We start from the raw sequence: 14,675 nt of genomic DNA, 5'->3' as shown, positions 1-14,675 counted from the left end.
TCGGTTTGCTAGGATTTTAGCGAATAACTTTAAGTCTGTGTTCAATAACGATATGGGTCTATAGTTCTTTAGCTCCATAGGATCTCGATCAGGTTTGGCAATGACTATAATATTGGCTCTGGTGGTCGCTGCATCTAAAGTGTTCCCCTCCATCAGCGAGTTGAATAGTGAATGTAACATGGGGAGAAGGGCCTGGGAGAATTTCTTGTAATATATAGCAGTATATCCGTCCGGACCCGGTGCGGAGGAGCGACGGAGCTGTCCGATTGTGAGGAGAATTTCCTCGTGTGTAATAGGATCATTGAGTAACTCAATGTCCGTTGTGGATAATTTCGGTAATTGACAAGAGGAAAGATAGTGTTGGATATTTGTTATATAATGTGGGTCGGTAGTGGTCTCAGAGGGGAGGTTATAGAGGGAGGCATAATATTCCTGAAAGAGGGAAGCCATCACTTTAGGGTCGTTTGTTGCGGATCCGTCAGGACATCTTAATGTCAGAATTCGATTGCTCGTGCGTTTCTCACGTAGACGCCTAGCCAACAGTGTATCTGCCTTATCCGACTTTTCGTAGAATTTTTGGCGGATCCACAATAACGATTTGATTGTTTTCTTTGTGAGTATTTGGGTTAGTTGCCCTTTCAGGGCAAGTATCTTTAAATATAGTTTACGTTTGGGGAAACGCTGATGACGGAGTGTCATAGATGCTAATTCAGTCTCAAGATCTGCGATCCGCTTAGACTCAACTTTCCTCTGAGTTGACGTAAGGCTAATAAGGAGCCCCCGCAATGTCGCTTTGTGAGCTTCCCATAGTATTGTGGGCGATATTTCAGGGGAGACATTATCATTTAGGAAGTGGTGAATCGCTTCCTCTATTCGAGTCACATTATCAGGCTTAAGGAATAGGGACTCATTGAGGCGCCACTTGCGAGAAGTCGGAGGTCTATGGGGATAAGCAAGATCGAGCAGAATCGCATAATGGTCAGTCCAGGTGGTCGGAATCACCCGGGCTCCCAATAAAGATTGGGTAGAGTCCCTATCTACAAATACATAATCAATGCGAGTGTATGTATCGTGTTGTGGGGAATAGTGTGTATAACCCTTGGCAGAAGGGTAAAGTATTTTCCAAGCATCATATAAATTATGTGCGGTGACGCAGGTCTGAAGGAGTTTAGATAATTTGGCGTGAGGAGAGGGCCCAGTACCTGGGCGGGATCTGTCAACAAGGGGGTCCATTGTAGCATTGCAATCCCCGGCCATAATGACCCAGGGGTTCGAGAATTTAGAGAGGTGGTCAGAGAACGATCTAAAGAAGGAACCCTGCTGCATGTTTGGAGCATAGACTGATGCTAAGGTAATGGGAATTTGATTAAGGGATCCGGAAAGAATCACAAATCTGCCATGGTCATCACAAATTGTGTCTTGGACGACTAAGGGAAGGTCTCGATGAACCAAAATGGCAGTGCCTCTGCGTTTAGTTGACATTGTGGAATAAAAGGCATGAGGATAGCGTTTGAAGCTTAAGGAGGGGTGAGGGGTCTTAAAATGGGTTTCCTGCAGGAATATGATATCCGCCTTTTGTCTGGCGAAAAACTGAAATGCCATGGAACGCTTGGTCGGGGAGTTAAGGCCATTGACGTTGATAGATAAAACTTTCAAAGTCATGGGGGTTGAAGGTCTACACAGCTCAATAGAAAAGGCAGCTCTGGACATGGTCGACCTTGGGATTTGAGAGAGGGGGGGTAGAGAGAGCAGTGACAGGAAAAAGAGATCGTGAAAACGACCTGTAGGGTTAGACCCTTTCCTAGGAACGGGTTGGGTCTAGGAATGAGGGGGTGGGCACCAAACGGGCAGCCCCCACGGGGTGTGGGATCATGTCTAACGTAACACATAACTAGGATATGAGGAACATATAGGATGGCATAGGGGGGGGGGGGTACATTCTGTGAGCCAGGACAAGAGAGGAGCGGGAAGTTCAGATCAGGCAGTAAGTAGCGATAAGCAGAAAGTAGAGGACATCATTATCATGATACGTATTGACAATTACTATGTAATTTATGTAAATTCAGCCAAGGCATTTTAAGGCATAATACTAAGGTGGCCTACCATATTGTACCGAGAGATCAGTGGCGGCACTTGACCACAACAGTATCTATATTCGTCACCCCCAGGGTCGGTGCCCGAGTGGCCCCCTTGACTCTAACAGTAGATCAGCCTTCCCAATTCAAGGCACGTAACCAGCAAAGGAAAGAGGGACCACTCCGAACCGAAACACAGGAGGCTCAGACTGCGTCTAAATGATCCAGCCACCAGATCCAAATGAGGCAGATAATATTGTAAGACAACTTATATTACTGAAATAGGCAAACTACCGTGAACTAACATATAAAATAATATATCAGCAAGTCATTATAACAGTAAACATGAGAGAAGATCGTTAAATATTATCCAATATAATCACTGATCCGAAGACGGGGTTCCGCTCGTTCCTTTAGTAGACCATTCGGGGGCAGGAGCCCCAGGTCTCCTAGGGGAGGCATCAGGGAGTTGCTTTCGGATCTCGTCAGGAAGAGTCTCAAATAAGCCCAGGGTTTTGAGGAAATCATATCCCTGGGAGGGCGTTTTTATCGAGTGGTGAGAGCCGTCTTTCGTGATATGGAGCTGAAACGGGAAACCCCATTTATATTTGATGGAATTATCACGAAGAACTCTAGTGATGGCGGTCAAGTCCTTGCGTTTTCGGAGCGTGGAAGGGGCCAAGTCCTGGAAGATCTGTAATTGGGTTCCAGAATGAAGAACCGATTGACGATCCCGTGCCGCCATCATGAATTTCTCTTTCGTCTTGTAATAATGGAACCGCAGGATAACATCTCTTGGGGGTTGGGATGGTGGTGGACGTGGGCGTAGAGCTCGGTGTGCCCTATCGAGGAGGAGGAAGTCCTTTGAGACTTCGGGGATCATGGTTTGCAATAGGCCCTCCAGAAAGGTCGGGAGGGCCTCCATGGTAACGCTCTCCGGAATGTTACGGATCCGGACATTGTTCCGTCGGTTCCGGTTGTCCATATCTTCTAAGTGGCTTTCATGCTGAGCAATGTCCGCTCGGATCTCTGCTAGCTCCTGTTCGACCACCACCTGGTACTGGCAGACTTCGTCCACTTTACGTTCCAGGGTATCCGTGCGGCTGCCGAGATCAGCTAATTCAGTTCTAAATTCAGCCAGGATTGATCTCATTTCTGTTTGGATGGTCTTAGTGACGATTGCCACTACATCTTGGGTCGTAAGACCTGACTTTGGAGTAAGATCATCATCGGCATCCGATTGAAGGTCCATCGAGGGGGAGCCTCGGGATGTAGCACCTGCTTTTTCCCATGCTCGGAGGATACTAGGCTTAGCTTGGGCAGGTGTTTTACGGTTCTTTTGCGACATGGCGGGATGATAGAAACTGGTAGTTGCCCAGTGGTAGTATCGGCCCCGTATAGTTGTTGACACGGTCACGGGATGGGTTAAGAGCAACTTCCAGAGGCTTGATCGATATTATGAGATATGAGATCCTAATCACATCCTGGTCGCAGAATGATTTAGTGTAGAGCAGGCATCACATGAACCTCATATGATAGTGGGCATAATAAGTAGTGATTAAGTGTGTAGCGCAGCCGGCATTGTCGAGTAAGGTAGGTAGTCCCCACTAGTGCCGATCCCGGTAGTCAGGTGGGTGAAGAAATAGGAAGAGGGGCACGCTCACCAGGTCACGGACCAGCCAGTGACCAGCCGTCATGCAGCGGGATCCTATTACAGAACGCGTGCCCACTTCAGCTGATGGCACAGCACAATAAGGAGACGAGCCCGACGCCCGGCAACTGGAGGCCACACGTCCCCCGCCTCTCTCCCGTCCCTCGGGGTCCCGTCCTGTTCCCCGACCCGTGCCGCAGGGTCACCGCGCTGCCAGTGGAGCGCCGCGGGGACCGGACGGCCGGAGGCCACAGGAGTCAGAGCAGATCTGCCACACTGCCCCGCAAGTCACCCACAGCCGCGAGTGGACTCGCAGCGGGGCAGGGGCCTCCTGTGGTCTCCCTGTGTCCAACAGGAGCCTGCAGGGGAGGGGGGGGAAAAAACCCGCAGCACGGGGCAGCCCCTACCCCAGTATGCTTATGGGTGTTGGAATGGGGCCCCAGGCACACGGCGGGCAGTCGCAGGATGAGCCGCGGCACTTCCAACAGGCTGGGGGGGAGGAGGGGGGGGGCCGCCGTCGGGCCTGCGTCCGGATCGTGGCAGCGGTGGAGGGGCGCGTGTCTAGTGCTCGTAGGAGGGGAGGGAGCCGTTTTTACCTAAGTGCCGCCGGGTGTGCGAGCCCGAGGCCTCCGCTCGGTATCCTCCGGTCGCCGCCGGGTATCTCCTCTCCCTCCGTTCCCCAAGATGGCCGCCGTCCGGGCCCCGCAGCGCGCCTCCCGGCTCCTATTCGGCAGCAGATGGGTCCCGCTGGACGGGGATCAATGCTGGGCTGCCCGCGGGGATGTCCGCTTCGGGGGTAAGAACCAGGCCGGTCCCACCAGGGCTCCAGGAGAGCACACCACGTAGCCTGGGGATACCTGGTAATCGAGGTCCCGGCTTCTGAGCAGCGAGCAGGCCGCAATCCGCAGGAGCCAGTAAACCGGCTCCCCGATTCTGCGGCACTGACTCACTGTCTGCTCCAGCGATATATGGTGCTGATCCAGGGATTTTGGGTGTATATATAAGGGTGAGGAGGCTTAATGTTGATCAAATACTCCCAGGTCCCTGGGAGCTCATGCACAGCACAGCCACCACGTTCAGCATCCAGGCCACACCCCACCCTTGATACTATATTAAGAATTTGGGATTTTGAGACCCAAGTGCATGATTTTGCATTTTTTATCATTGAACTGTAGTTGCCACACTCTCGACCATTCCTCAAGTCTAGATCCTCAATTATTTGTTTTACCCCACCCGGTGTGTCTACCCTGTTGCATATCTTTGTGTCATCTGCAATACCATTTGCAATGTCACCAAAGACATTAAAAATCACTGGTCCAAGTACAGATCCCTGGGGTATTTCACTGGTAACATTTCCCTCAATAGATTGCACTCGATTTACAGCAACTATCTGCTTCCTATCCTGCAAACAGGTTCTTATCCATACAAATAATTTATAATCCAATCCCACGCTTTTGAGTTTATTTAGCAGTCTGCAATGTGGTACTGTGTCAAATGCCTTACTAAAGTTAAGATATGCTACTTCCACGGCCCCCCTTGATCTATTATTTTAGTCTCAAATGAGATAATTAGCACTGTGTGTGAATAAACACCAGGCAGCATGCAACAATAAACTATGATTCACTACCAACGTCCCCACACGGGCAATACCAATTACAGGCAAGTCATTGAATCAAAAACTTTAAACACATACGTGAGTTTGCATGAGAGAGAAATGTAGTGAGGAGAATGGAGTTGAGTTTTAATAGTTCAAAAACACAGATGATATGCAACAGATGCAGAGTAGATTTTGCAGCATGAGAAATGAATTACATATTTTTGTGGCATTAATGCAGTCTATCTGCATAAGTGTTGGTTTGTAGTATGTTTCCCTTCAGTTTAACGCTAATATCATGATTATGATAACGTTTTTATGTCAGCACTTATACAGTATGTAAGCCCAACAGCCTTACAATGTTCTTTAAATGTTCCATGTGAATGCAAACTCATCCCAATACATTCCCCTTTTAAAACCCAAGCAATAAATCAGCTTACACAAACAAGCATAACATACCAACATGGAGGTAGACTGCATGCCGACGTGTGCACTCCAGGGAGGGGTGGATCTGAACCCCCTCCTGCAGGGCTGACAGACTGGCTGGGAATGAATGGGGGACCCCTAAGCAAACGGAATCCCCCAGCGCAGCTGTCTGAACGAGGGGCATCCCATAGATGGATGCCGACGCTAAGCTCTGCCACCCATCCTTCACTCCGCAGCTCTGTAGGATTGCATTAAAATTTAGAATGGAGGGTCCAGCAGTATTAAGGAAGCTGCCATATAGGGGAGAGGTGTTACATTCAAGTTACCACTTGGACTTCCCACAATCATCTCTGCCGCCTTAGCATTGGGATAGGCGCCAAATTAAAACTATCGCTGGCGCACCCCGCATCTGTCAGCTTAGCTATGGGAGAGGAGCTAGATTAAAAAAGAAACCATATCAGTTTTGTAATCCAATCCCGCTGCTGTCTCACCTGAGCTGGTGGGATCAGGGACGGGCTCCTCTTCCTTACACTGCGGGTGATACACCCCGTGTCCCGGCTCAGCCTGTCATACAAGGACAGAAATATTATTACACAGAGCGTCTATACCAGGAGGATACACAGGATAAGGATATGAGAGTAACATAGTGCAGAAGAGATAATGCAGCCAGTCCCGCTACCTGATAATCCTCTATGAGAATCCGGTTCTCTTCCTTTATATAATCCCCAGAGTACAGAGGGGTCTCACATCGTCCTGGGGGGCTTCTAGAGCTACACTCACCTGCGGGGAGAACAGACAATGACAGCCATATAGCAATGCTTAGTAATAACAGCAGAACATATCACTGCACAGGGTCACCTGTCACTAGGGCTCGGGTGTAAATCACAGCCCTGCACCGTTACATGTATCTGGGTGGGGTGTCACCCCCCGAGGGTCATCATGACCAGAGACACTGGGGGAAGAATTTATCATCCAACCTTCCACCAGCCCCAGCATCCGATAGATCGTGATCAGGTGTCAGCTGGAATTGGCAGTCGCTTTGGACCCACATGCAGAGGGAATGGAGGACAATTAGGTCCAAAATGCAGTGTTCAGTAGCAACCAAACAGCCGGGAGAGGGGCGGAGAGAAGTGACAGGATAGAATCACACACCCTGAGAGACGTCCTCTTACCCACTGAGTCACGCAGCTGCGGAGGGTCCATTACAACGTCCTTGTACCCATCTGAATAGTCCCACTCTGTCACAGAGAATGAAACATCCACGTCCTTACACTTCCCAGGCACCTGCAGCATAGGAGAGCTGGTCACATGACTTACCCCCACACCTAGGAGTACCGTGTAATACATTCCACTGCAGGGCACAATGGCAGACGATGGGTCAGGGATCAATTACCGAGTGCGTCCTGACCAATCACCAGTGCTCCAGTCATGTATCAGTATTATTACACTTTAGCACAACAACAATCAGTTACCAAACAAAAGCCTGTATAGAATTCATTTAAAAACACAAAGAAAAAAATTATCCTTAGAAATATACAGCTATATGTACAATGAGAGCGTTCACCTTTCCTGTCTCTCTGTGATATACCTCAGTAGGTGCCTGGATATTCCTGTCACGGCTCCTCTCCTCTGTTGGCGCATGAGGTGGAGCCTCCGGGTTTGGACTCTGGGTGCCGCTGCTTCTGTCTGACACAGGGGGGCCGTTGATGTCTGTCACCTGGTCACCCGACTTTCTCACAACAATGAAATCCTATGAGAGCACCAATATGTAAGATGCCGCCCTATGTATATAATACAGTAACACCCTCATATACAGCAAGCTAATCCCAGCTGTATATAGGCGGATAGCAGCCCTGCACCATCTCTGTGTAACACAGGCTGTGTGTATATATGGCTGTAACCATAAGAGGCAGAAGACACACACAGAGGGATTTGCCTGCTCCTACCCACAATTCCTGGGGGCCACTGCTGTATCTCTGTGGGAAAATGTCACTTTATAGCATAAACCCCTGAAGAAGACTTGTCGTGTATAACAGACGTGTGACAGGAAAGTGACGCCTCTTATAGCCAGACACAGGAGAGAGTGGAAGACATAGAGGGAAATGGCGGCGACCTGTACTGTGTGTTGTACAACTAGCATGGCGGGAGGAAGTAGTATATCATACAGTACACCGACTGCCCACACATGATCTGGGGATCTGAATAAATATATATATATATATGATAACGTCGCCAGTTAGATATGAACCAGTTACATCACAGTGATATGAGGCATTTCTGACACTTGGTGCCTCATGTCTCAGAGCTGACACCCATTCATAGTAAATTGATGGGTTAAATTATAATAAGAGCTTGTTCAGACCATAAAATGGCTGCCTGCATGGTATACTGACAAGAGGTGCACTATAATGGAAAGAATGCCAGCTGCTACTACCCCGGGCACTGTGCCCCTGTAGTTCTGCTAGTAAATAGAACAGTGAGGTATCTAGCGCCTCTCACCTCTCTAGTCAGCAGACAGATTATCTCCATGGTGAGACTCAGCAGCTTGTCTATGATCAGGTCTTTGTTTCTGTCACTCAGTAGAGAGTGCCGGATATGTTCCAGGACCTGGACCTCCATGGCTGGTCTTCAGGTGACGTCTCCTAAGGGAAGGAAATAAAATGCTCTGTTAGCTCCATATATTTAAATTGTTGCTAGAGGGTTTGATTCTAAGAGAGGAAACCTATCTCCTACAAAGGATGAGCGTTGCCTTCGCAGCGGCGAGCAAACACAGAAAACACGCCAGTAACTCTGCACCTTGGCAGATGTAAAATGTGCGGAGAGACTTGGATTTGGGTGGGGCACATCCTGTCTGAATCTAAATTGCAATACTTGCCCTGCATGTGATAAAAGTAAATGTAACGGCAGCCCTCGCAGTGCGGCATGGTTTCTCCAGGTGCAGAGTTACTGCTTTTTGTTTGGGTTTGCCCAGAACCAGCCCCATAGTCTGTGTTACATAGAGGAGAGCCGAGTCACTCAACTGTTCCAGAATCAGCCATCAGTGTGGGTCACCTACTGAACCATACACCACCAGTAACATGGGAATTACAGGATTTCCCAGACACCGGCTCCTGTATGTAACAAAACCATGGAGTATCTTATATCTAACATCGCCGCATCAGCGGCTCATCTGACAGTCACTCCACATCTAGAAATGTATGTATGTAAATGCTGGGGGAGGTCTGGGCCACTGCAGAAGACAGAGGGAATACTGAAGTCTCCTGAAACGTTCCTGCTGTATCTTTCTCAGGTCACTTCCCTCCAGGGTCACAAATAGCTACAGAATCAGCAAGACAATGCGCAGGGGGAAGGCGGGGGACAGGACAGACTTTATGGCACAGTCTGATTCAAGAACAGGGGTTCCTGATAGGTGAGAGAACATACGGAATTACTTATTTATGTCATCGTTATATGGCGGAGGTCCTTCTCCAGGGGCTCTAAGCTGGTCCACGTTAGATGTGTGGGCGCTGTGGGACTGAGTAAGTGGGAATGTTAGTGTACGTCTGCCTGCAATTGGTGTGTGATCATTACTGGTCCCTGCACATTCTGCTGCTGTACTGCCTGCAATACCCGTTATTCTCTTACTGCTGCCATATAACACCTTACTACTGTGACCATCCTGAGGTATGAACGCCAGCGCTACACGCGCACTGGTATTTGGTGTGCGATATCCTATCATGGTCATTTCCTATTATTACAAGAAACATTTGGGGATATATCTGGTAACATTTGAGCTATTATTTAGGCTTTGATTGCTTTCCATCCAGAGTGGCCCGAATCATCTCATATGGTCCTGAGGGAGAGGTCAGGCTTCATCGGGGTGGCTGTATACACTGGTTACCAGGAGACACCATATCTGAGAGGCACATTGTACTTGTGCTGGTAGGTATATACTGCCACCGGTTCTTACATGGTTTCAGTACAAGATGGAGGGGCAGGAATTTGGCCCATGGGATATAAATATAGGGGGTCACCACTACTTCATGCAGAGGAGAGAATGTCTGATGTGTCAATGTTACGTCTCTCCTCTACACCATACTTGCCTACTTTTGAAAACTAGTTTCAGGGAGATTCCAGGTGGGAGCAGAATGTGTCGTTGAGGGGTGTATCACGCTCCGCCCAAAGGGCGTGTCTAGCTCACCTATGGGTGTATTTATTGGGGGTGTCCTACAATGGCAGTTGAAAATTATAGTACTAAAAGCAGCACAAAAAAAAATAATAATAATAATAATAAATAAAAAAAAGTACTAATATAGGTACACTATATACCGTGTACGTTTGTGAGAAGAGACAGAGAAATAGAAAATCTATATACACTGGTACGGGATTGATATATATTACACCCACATATACAGTAAATACATATTACATCCAGTACACACCGCACCATAATACACTACATTATACACATCCCCTCTCCCACTTATTACACCCAGTACCATATTACATTACATTATACACACACTCCCCTCCCCTATATTACAACCAGTACCAGGGTCGGCCTGTGGCCTATTATTTTGGTAAATTAATATATACTTTGGCGCCCCTGGATTACTTTTGTGCATGGCAAAGGCGCATGCTTGAAAAAATAAAGGCAGTGTGGTCTTACAGAAAAGCCCAGTTGTAGTGCTCCTCACACTTTTTGCCCACATTAACAGTGCCCCTTACATTATGCCCACAGTAGTGCTCCTTACACATTACGCCCACATTAGTAGTGCTCCGTACACATTACGCCCAAAGTAGTAGTGCTCCGTACAAATTACGCCCACATTAGTAGTGCTCCGTACACATTACACCCACATTAGTAGTGCTCCGTACACATTACGCCCAAAGTAGTAGTGCTCCGTACACATTACGCCCACATTAGTAGTGCTCCGTACACATTACGCCCAAAGTAGTAGTGCTCCGTACACATTACGCCCACATTAGTAGTGCTCCGTACACATTACGCCCAAAGTAGTAGTGCTCCGTACACATTACGCCCACAGTAGTAGTGTCCCTTACATTACGCCCACAGTAGTAGTGCCCCTTACATTATGCCCACAGTAGTACTCCTTACACATTACGCCCATATTAGAAGTGCTCAGTACACATTACGCCCACATTAGTAGTGCTCAGTACACATTACGCCCACAGTAGTAGTGCTCCGTACACATTACGCCCACAGTAGTAGTGCTCCGTACACATTACGCCCACAGTAGTAGTGCCCCTTACATTATGCCCACAGTAGTACTCCTTACACATTACGCCCATATTAGAAGTGCTCAGTACACATTACGCCCACATTAGTAGTGCTCAGTACACATTCCACCCACAGTAGTAATGCTCAGTACACATTACGCCCACAGTAGTAGTGCTCAGTACACATTCCACCCACAGTAGTAATGCTCAGTACACATTACGCCCACAGTAGTAATGCTCAGTACACATTACGCCCACAGTAGTAATGCTCCGTACACATTCCACCCACAGTAGTAATGCTCAGTACACATTACGCCCACAGTAGTAATGCTCAGTACACATTACGCCCACAGTAGTAGTGCTCCGTACACATTACGCCCACAGTAGTGCCCCTTACATTATGCCCACAGTAGTACTCCTTACACATTACACCCACAGTAGTGCTCCGTACACACTACGCCCACAGTAGTAGTGCTCCGTACACATTACGCCCAAAGTAGTAGTGCTCCGTACACTTTACGCCCACAGTAGTAGTGCTCCGTACACATTACGCCCAAAGTAGTAGTGCTCCGTACACTTTACGCCCACAGTAGTAGTGCTCCGTACACATTACACCCACATTAGTAGTGCCCCTTACATTATACCCACAGTAGCCCCTTACATTATGCTCACATTAGTAGTGCTCCATACACTGGGCCTAATTCAGACCTGATCGCTGTGCTGCAAATTACAGTGTCCTGCGATCAGATAGTCGCCTCCCAGGGGGAATAAAAATTCACCCTGTGCAAGTGTGAGATTGCATGTGTACGTTGTGCGTAAATTCCCCTCAGTCAGTGGACAGCTGCAAAACCGTTCGCATCACACTCACCATCTAATGTTTTCCCATTCTGTGCAGTGTGTGCAGTCTGTGCGTAGCTACGCCTCCAGTGCAAAGAAATCAGGCTGATCGGGGTCGGAGCAGACGTCACACACCCTCCCTGAAAACGCTTGGTAGCACCTGCGTTTTTCCTTACACTACCAGAAAACGGGCAGTTACCACCTACAAACGGCCTCTTCCTGTCAATCACCTTGCGAACAGCCGTGCAATTGAAATTTTCGCACCATCCTGTCGCTGTTTGGCAATGCACGTGCGCATTGCTGTGCATATGCATGCGCAGTAGTTCGATAATCGCCTGCTGTGCAAAAAACAGGTCTGAATCGGGACCACGTTAGTAGTGCCCCATACACATTATTATTCCCTATCTTTCAGGAGTGAGGACATTTGATGGTACTGGGAGCCTGGTCTGCCGTCTCGAGGGGCGCCGATCACCGCTGCCGCTAATAGCATATGCATGCAGGCTCCGCAGAGTCCTCAGGTCAGGGACTCCTCACAAACCGCCCGCCGCAGTCCAATGCCAGTGTGACTTGATGTCGCCTGGAACAGCAGACGCCTAAGCAAAGGAGCTGCGGCTCACCCACAAACACAATGGCGCTGTGCAGGCAGCTGAGATACAGACTAAATGTGGGTACACACTAGAAAGATATCTCTGCAGATCAATTGATCGGCAGATATATCTATGGACGGATCGGGCAGTGTGTGGAGCATACACACTGCCCGATCCGTCGGGGACTGACGTCATGAACTGGGTGGGCGTGTACACACGCCCACCCAGTTCAGCTGTCAATCACCGCCGGCAGCCGCAGCATGTGTACGGGCGGTCGGCCGACCGCCGAACCCACACAGCGACGCGCCAATATATCGGTAGATATATTGGCCGTCATCTGTGCTGCGGGGCCGACGCGATACGTCTGTGAACGACGGAGTTCACAGACGTATCGGCCGTACACACTGGCCGACGGTCCAACGATATATCGGCCGTTCAAGAGAACGGCCGATATATCGGCCAGTGTGTATGGGCCTTGACACTTACCCCAACAGAACTTACATGTGGCTGACCGGATCAGGGTGCCCATCTCTATGCAAAGCCCTACTCTGGTGCGTACCCAAAGTATCTATAGAACCGTCCCTGTCCAGAACACATTATACACAGCATACAGTACATAGCCCCCTCCCCCATATTACACCCCGTACATTACAATATACAGTACATAGCCCCCCTCCCCCATATTACACCCAGTACATTACAATATACAGTATATAGCCCCCTCCCCATATTACACCCCGTACATTACAATATACAGTATATAGTGTCGAAGTCAGAAAAATGTCTCAATGCACACTGCCATATTTGCACCGCACACTGGTCCGTGCTGCGCATGCGTACGCTCTCCCGTGGAAGCGCATACCCGCAATAGCGTGCACTCGCACGCGCAGTATGCGCATTTACGGTAGAGTTTATGTGATCGTAGCGTGCGACTCATTCGTTACAAAAGTTCACAATTAATGTCGTTTATAGATCATGTTCCCCTCAATAGTTTCTGTAAGTTTGGTTTAGATAGAATGTCCCTGAGCGGAGGAATCCCTCTTTGTATTGTACGAAGGGTCTAACAGGAGTCATACAGTAGTATTTGGTACCCATCGGAAGAGTATTTAATTAGCAATATTCCGGTGTTGGTTTGGAGCGTATTAATCGCTCGTGCGAATAGTTATGAACATAAGAAGTTTATGTCCATTTCTATTATTTACCCATACTCAGGTATGCGGCGGGAAACCCAGTTTCCCACCCACCTGAGCCGTTTAAACTCAGCACAGCCCACCTGTATGAATCAACCTATGACCTTTGGTTACAGTACAGGGCCGAATTCCTGTGTCCAATAAACTGAAGGATTGTAGGACCAGGAGATTGCATTGTGTGTGGGGCATAAATAGGCAGGCCGACCACATCCAGCTCTCACTCTCTCATCAACGGTTATCTGCTGATAATCGGGAGCTGGATATCGAGGCGCAGGCGATCATACCCTTTGTGCGTAAGTTCTCTCCGTAATCATTGTCTTTCTGTGAGCCAATTCCTCTCTCACCCTCTGTGTCTATTTCTCTCTCTCTATTTTCTCTTTTCTCTCGTAACTCCCCTAGACTAAACTTTATAGTATTGTATTGTATTGTGTTAGGCCAGGATAGTATTGTAGTTTATCCCTTAGTTAGGTGTTTGGTTAGGAAGGCTTTGTTATATTGTAGTGTATCATTTGTACTGTGTTACTCTTTTACAAGTATACTAGATATAATACAGATAATAGGCTTCGGAACCCTAAACCAGTATCAGTGTATTTACTATAGTGTTAAGTGTTCACTTGAGCGTCGGTGACGCTCAAACAGCTTTGTAGGTAGTCAGGCTACACAAAGTTGCATTTACACCCTGTATTCACATTAAGGTATATAGCGCATTACATTGTTAAAAGGTTTAAATATAAAGGTATTGTGCTGTGAGCGTCTGCACCGCTGGTGACCTCCTCGTGGTCTCGAGCGTACGCTACGTTACAGTGGAATCTTTCCCCTAGACATAACCAATAACGTGTCCTGTGATCGCTGGGCCGTGAGCGAACGTGACGCTTGAGCGTCTCGCCTACGGCTGAGCGATCGTTACGCAAATAGCGTATCATTACGGTATTTCTTAAGTAAACAGCGTACAGTGTTCTTAGCTTCATAAGGGTTGTTTATACGACATAGGAATTTAGCATTGTCAATTGCGGGCTCGCCCGGTCCTTTTCACATCTGCACTAGGTAGATCAGCAGACTTTATCCCCCAGCAAAAGGGTGGGAGGTTGTCTCACA

At 48.3% G+C, this 14,675-nt stretch overlaps 1 protein-coding gene across 10 annotated transcripts in view; it reads right to left on the bottom strand.

The window, feature by feature from the left end:
• Positions 1-14,675, bottom strand: part of LOC134995168 (zinc finger protein 436-like) — a 260,476-nt gene that overhangs the window by 212,055 nt on the left and 33,746 nt on the right. For 9 of the 10 annotated variants that reach the window (XM_063951061.1, XM_063951064.1, XM_063951067.1 and 6 more), the window contains exons 2-6: positions 8,246-8,388; positions 7,311-7,496; positions 6,919-7,030; positions 6,426-6,526; positions 6,238-6,310 (exon numbers count right to left, since the gene is read on the bottom strand). In XM_063951061.1, coding sequence (XP_063807131.1) covers positions 6,238-6,310; positions 6,426-6,526; positions 6,919-7,030; positions 7,311-7,496; positions 8,246-8,365 — 592 coding nt within the window. In that variant the 5' untranslated portion in view covers positions 8,366-8,388. The remainder of the gene's footprint in view (positions 1-6,237; positions 6,311-6,425; positions 6,527-6,918; positions 7,031-7,310; positions 7,497-8,245; positions 8,389-14,675) is intronic. The other variant, XM_063951063.1, reaches the window with a different exon arrangement.

The sequence above is a fragment of the Pseudophryne corroboree genome, chromosome 2 (genome assembly GCF_028390025.1).
Source record: "Pseudophryne corroboree isolate aPseCor3 chromosome 2, aPseCor3.hap2, whole genome shotgun sequence".
Taxonomy (NCBI): Eukaryota; Metazoa; Chordata; class Amphibia; order Anura; family Myobatrachidae; genus Pseudophryne; species Pseudophryne corroboree.
The sequence above is the reverse complement of the archived record's forward strand: the minus strand, read 5'-3'. Positions and strand labels throughout refer to the sequence as shown.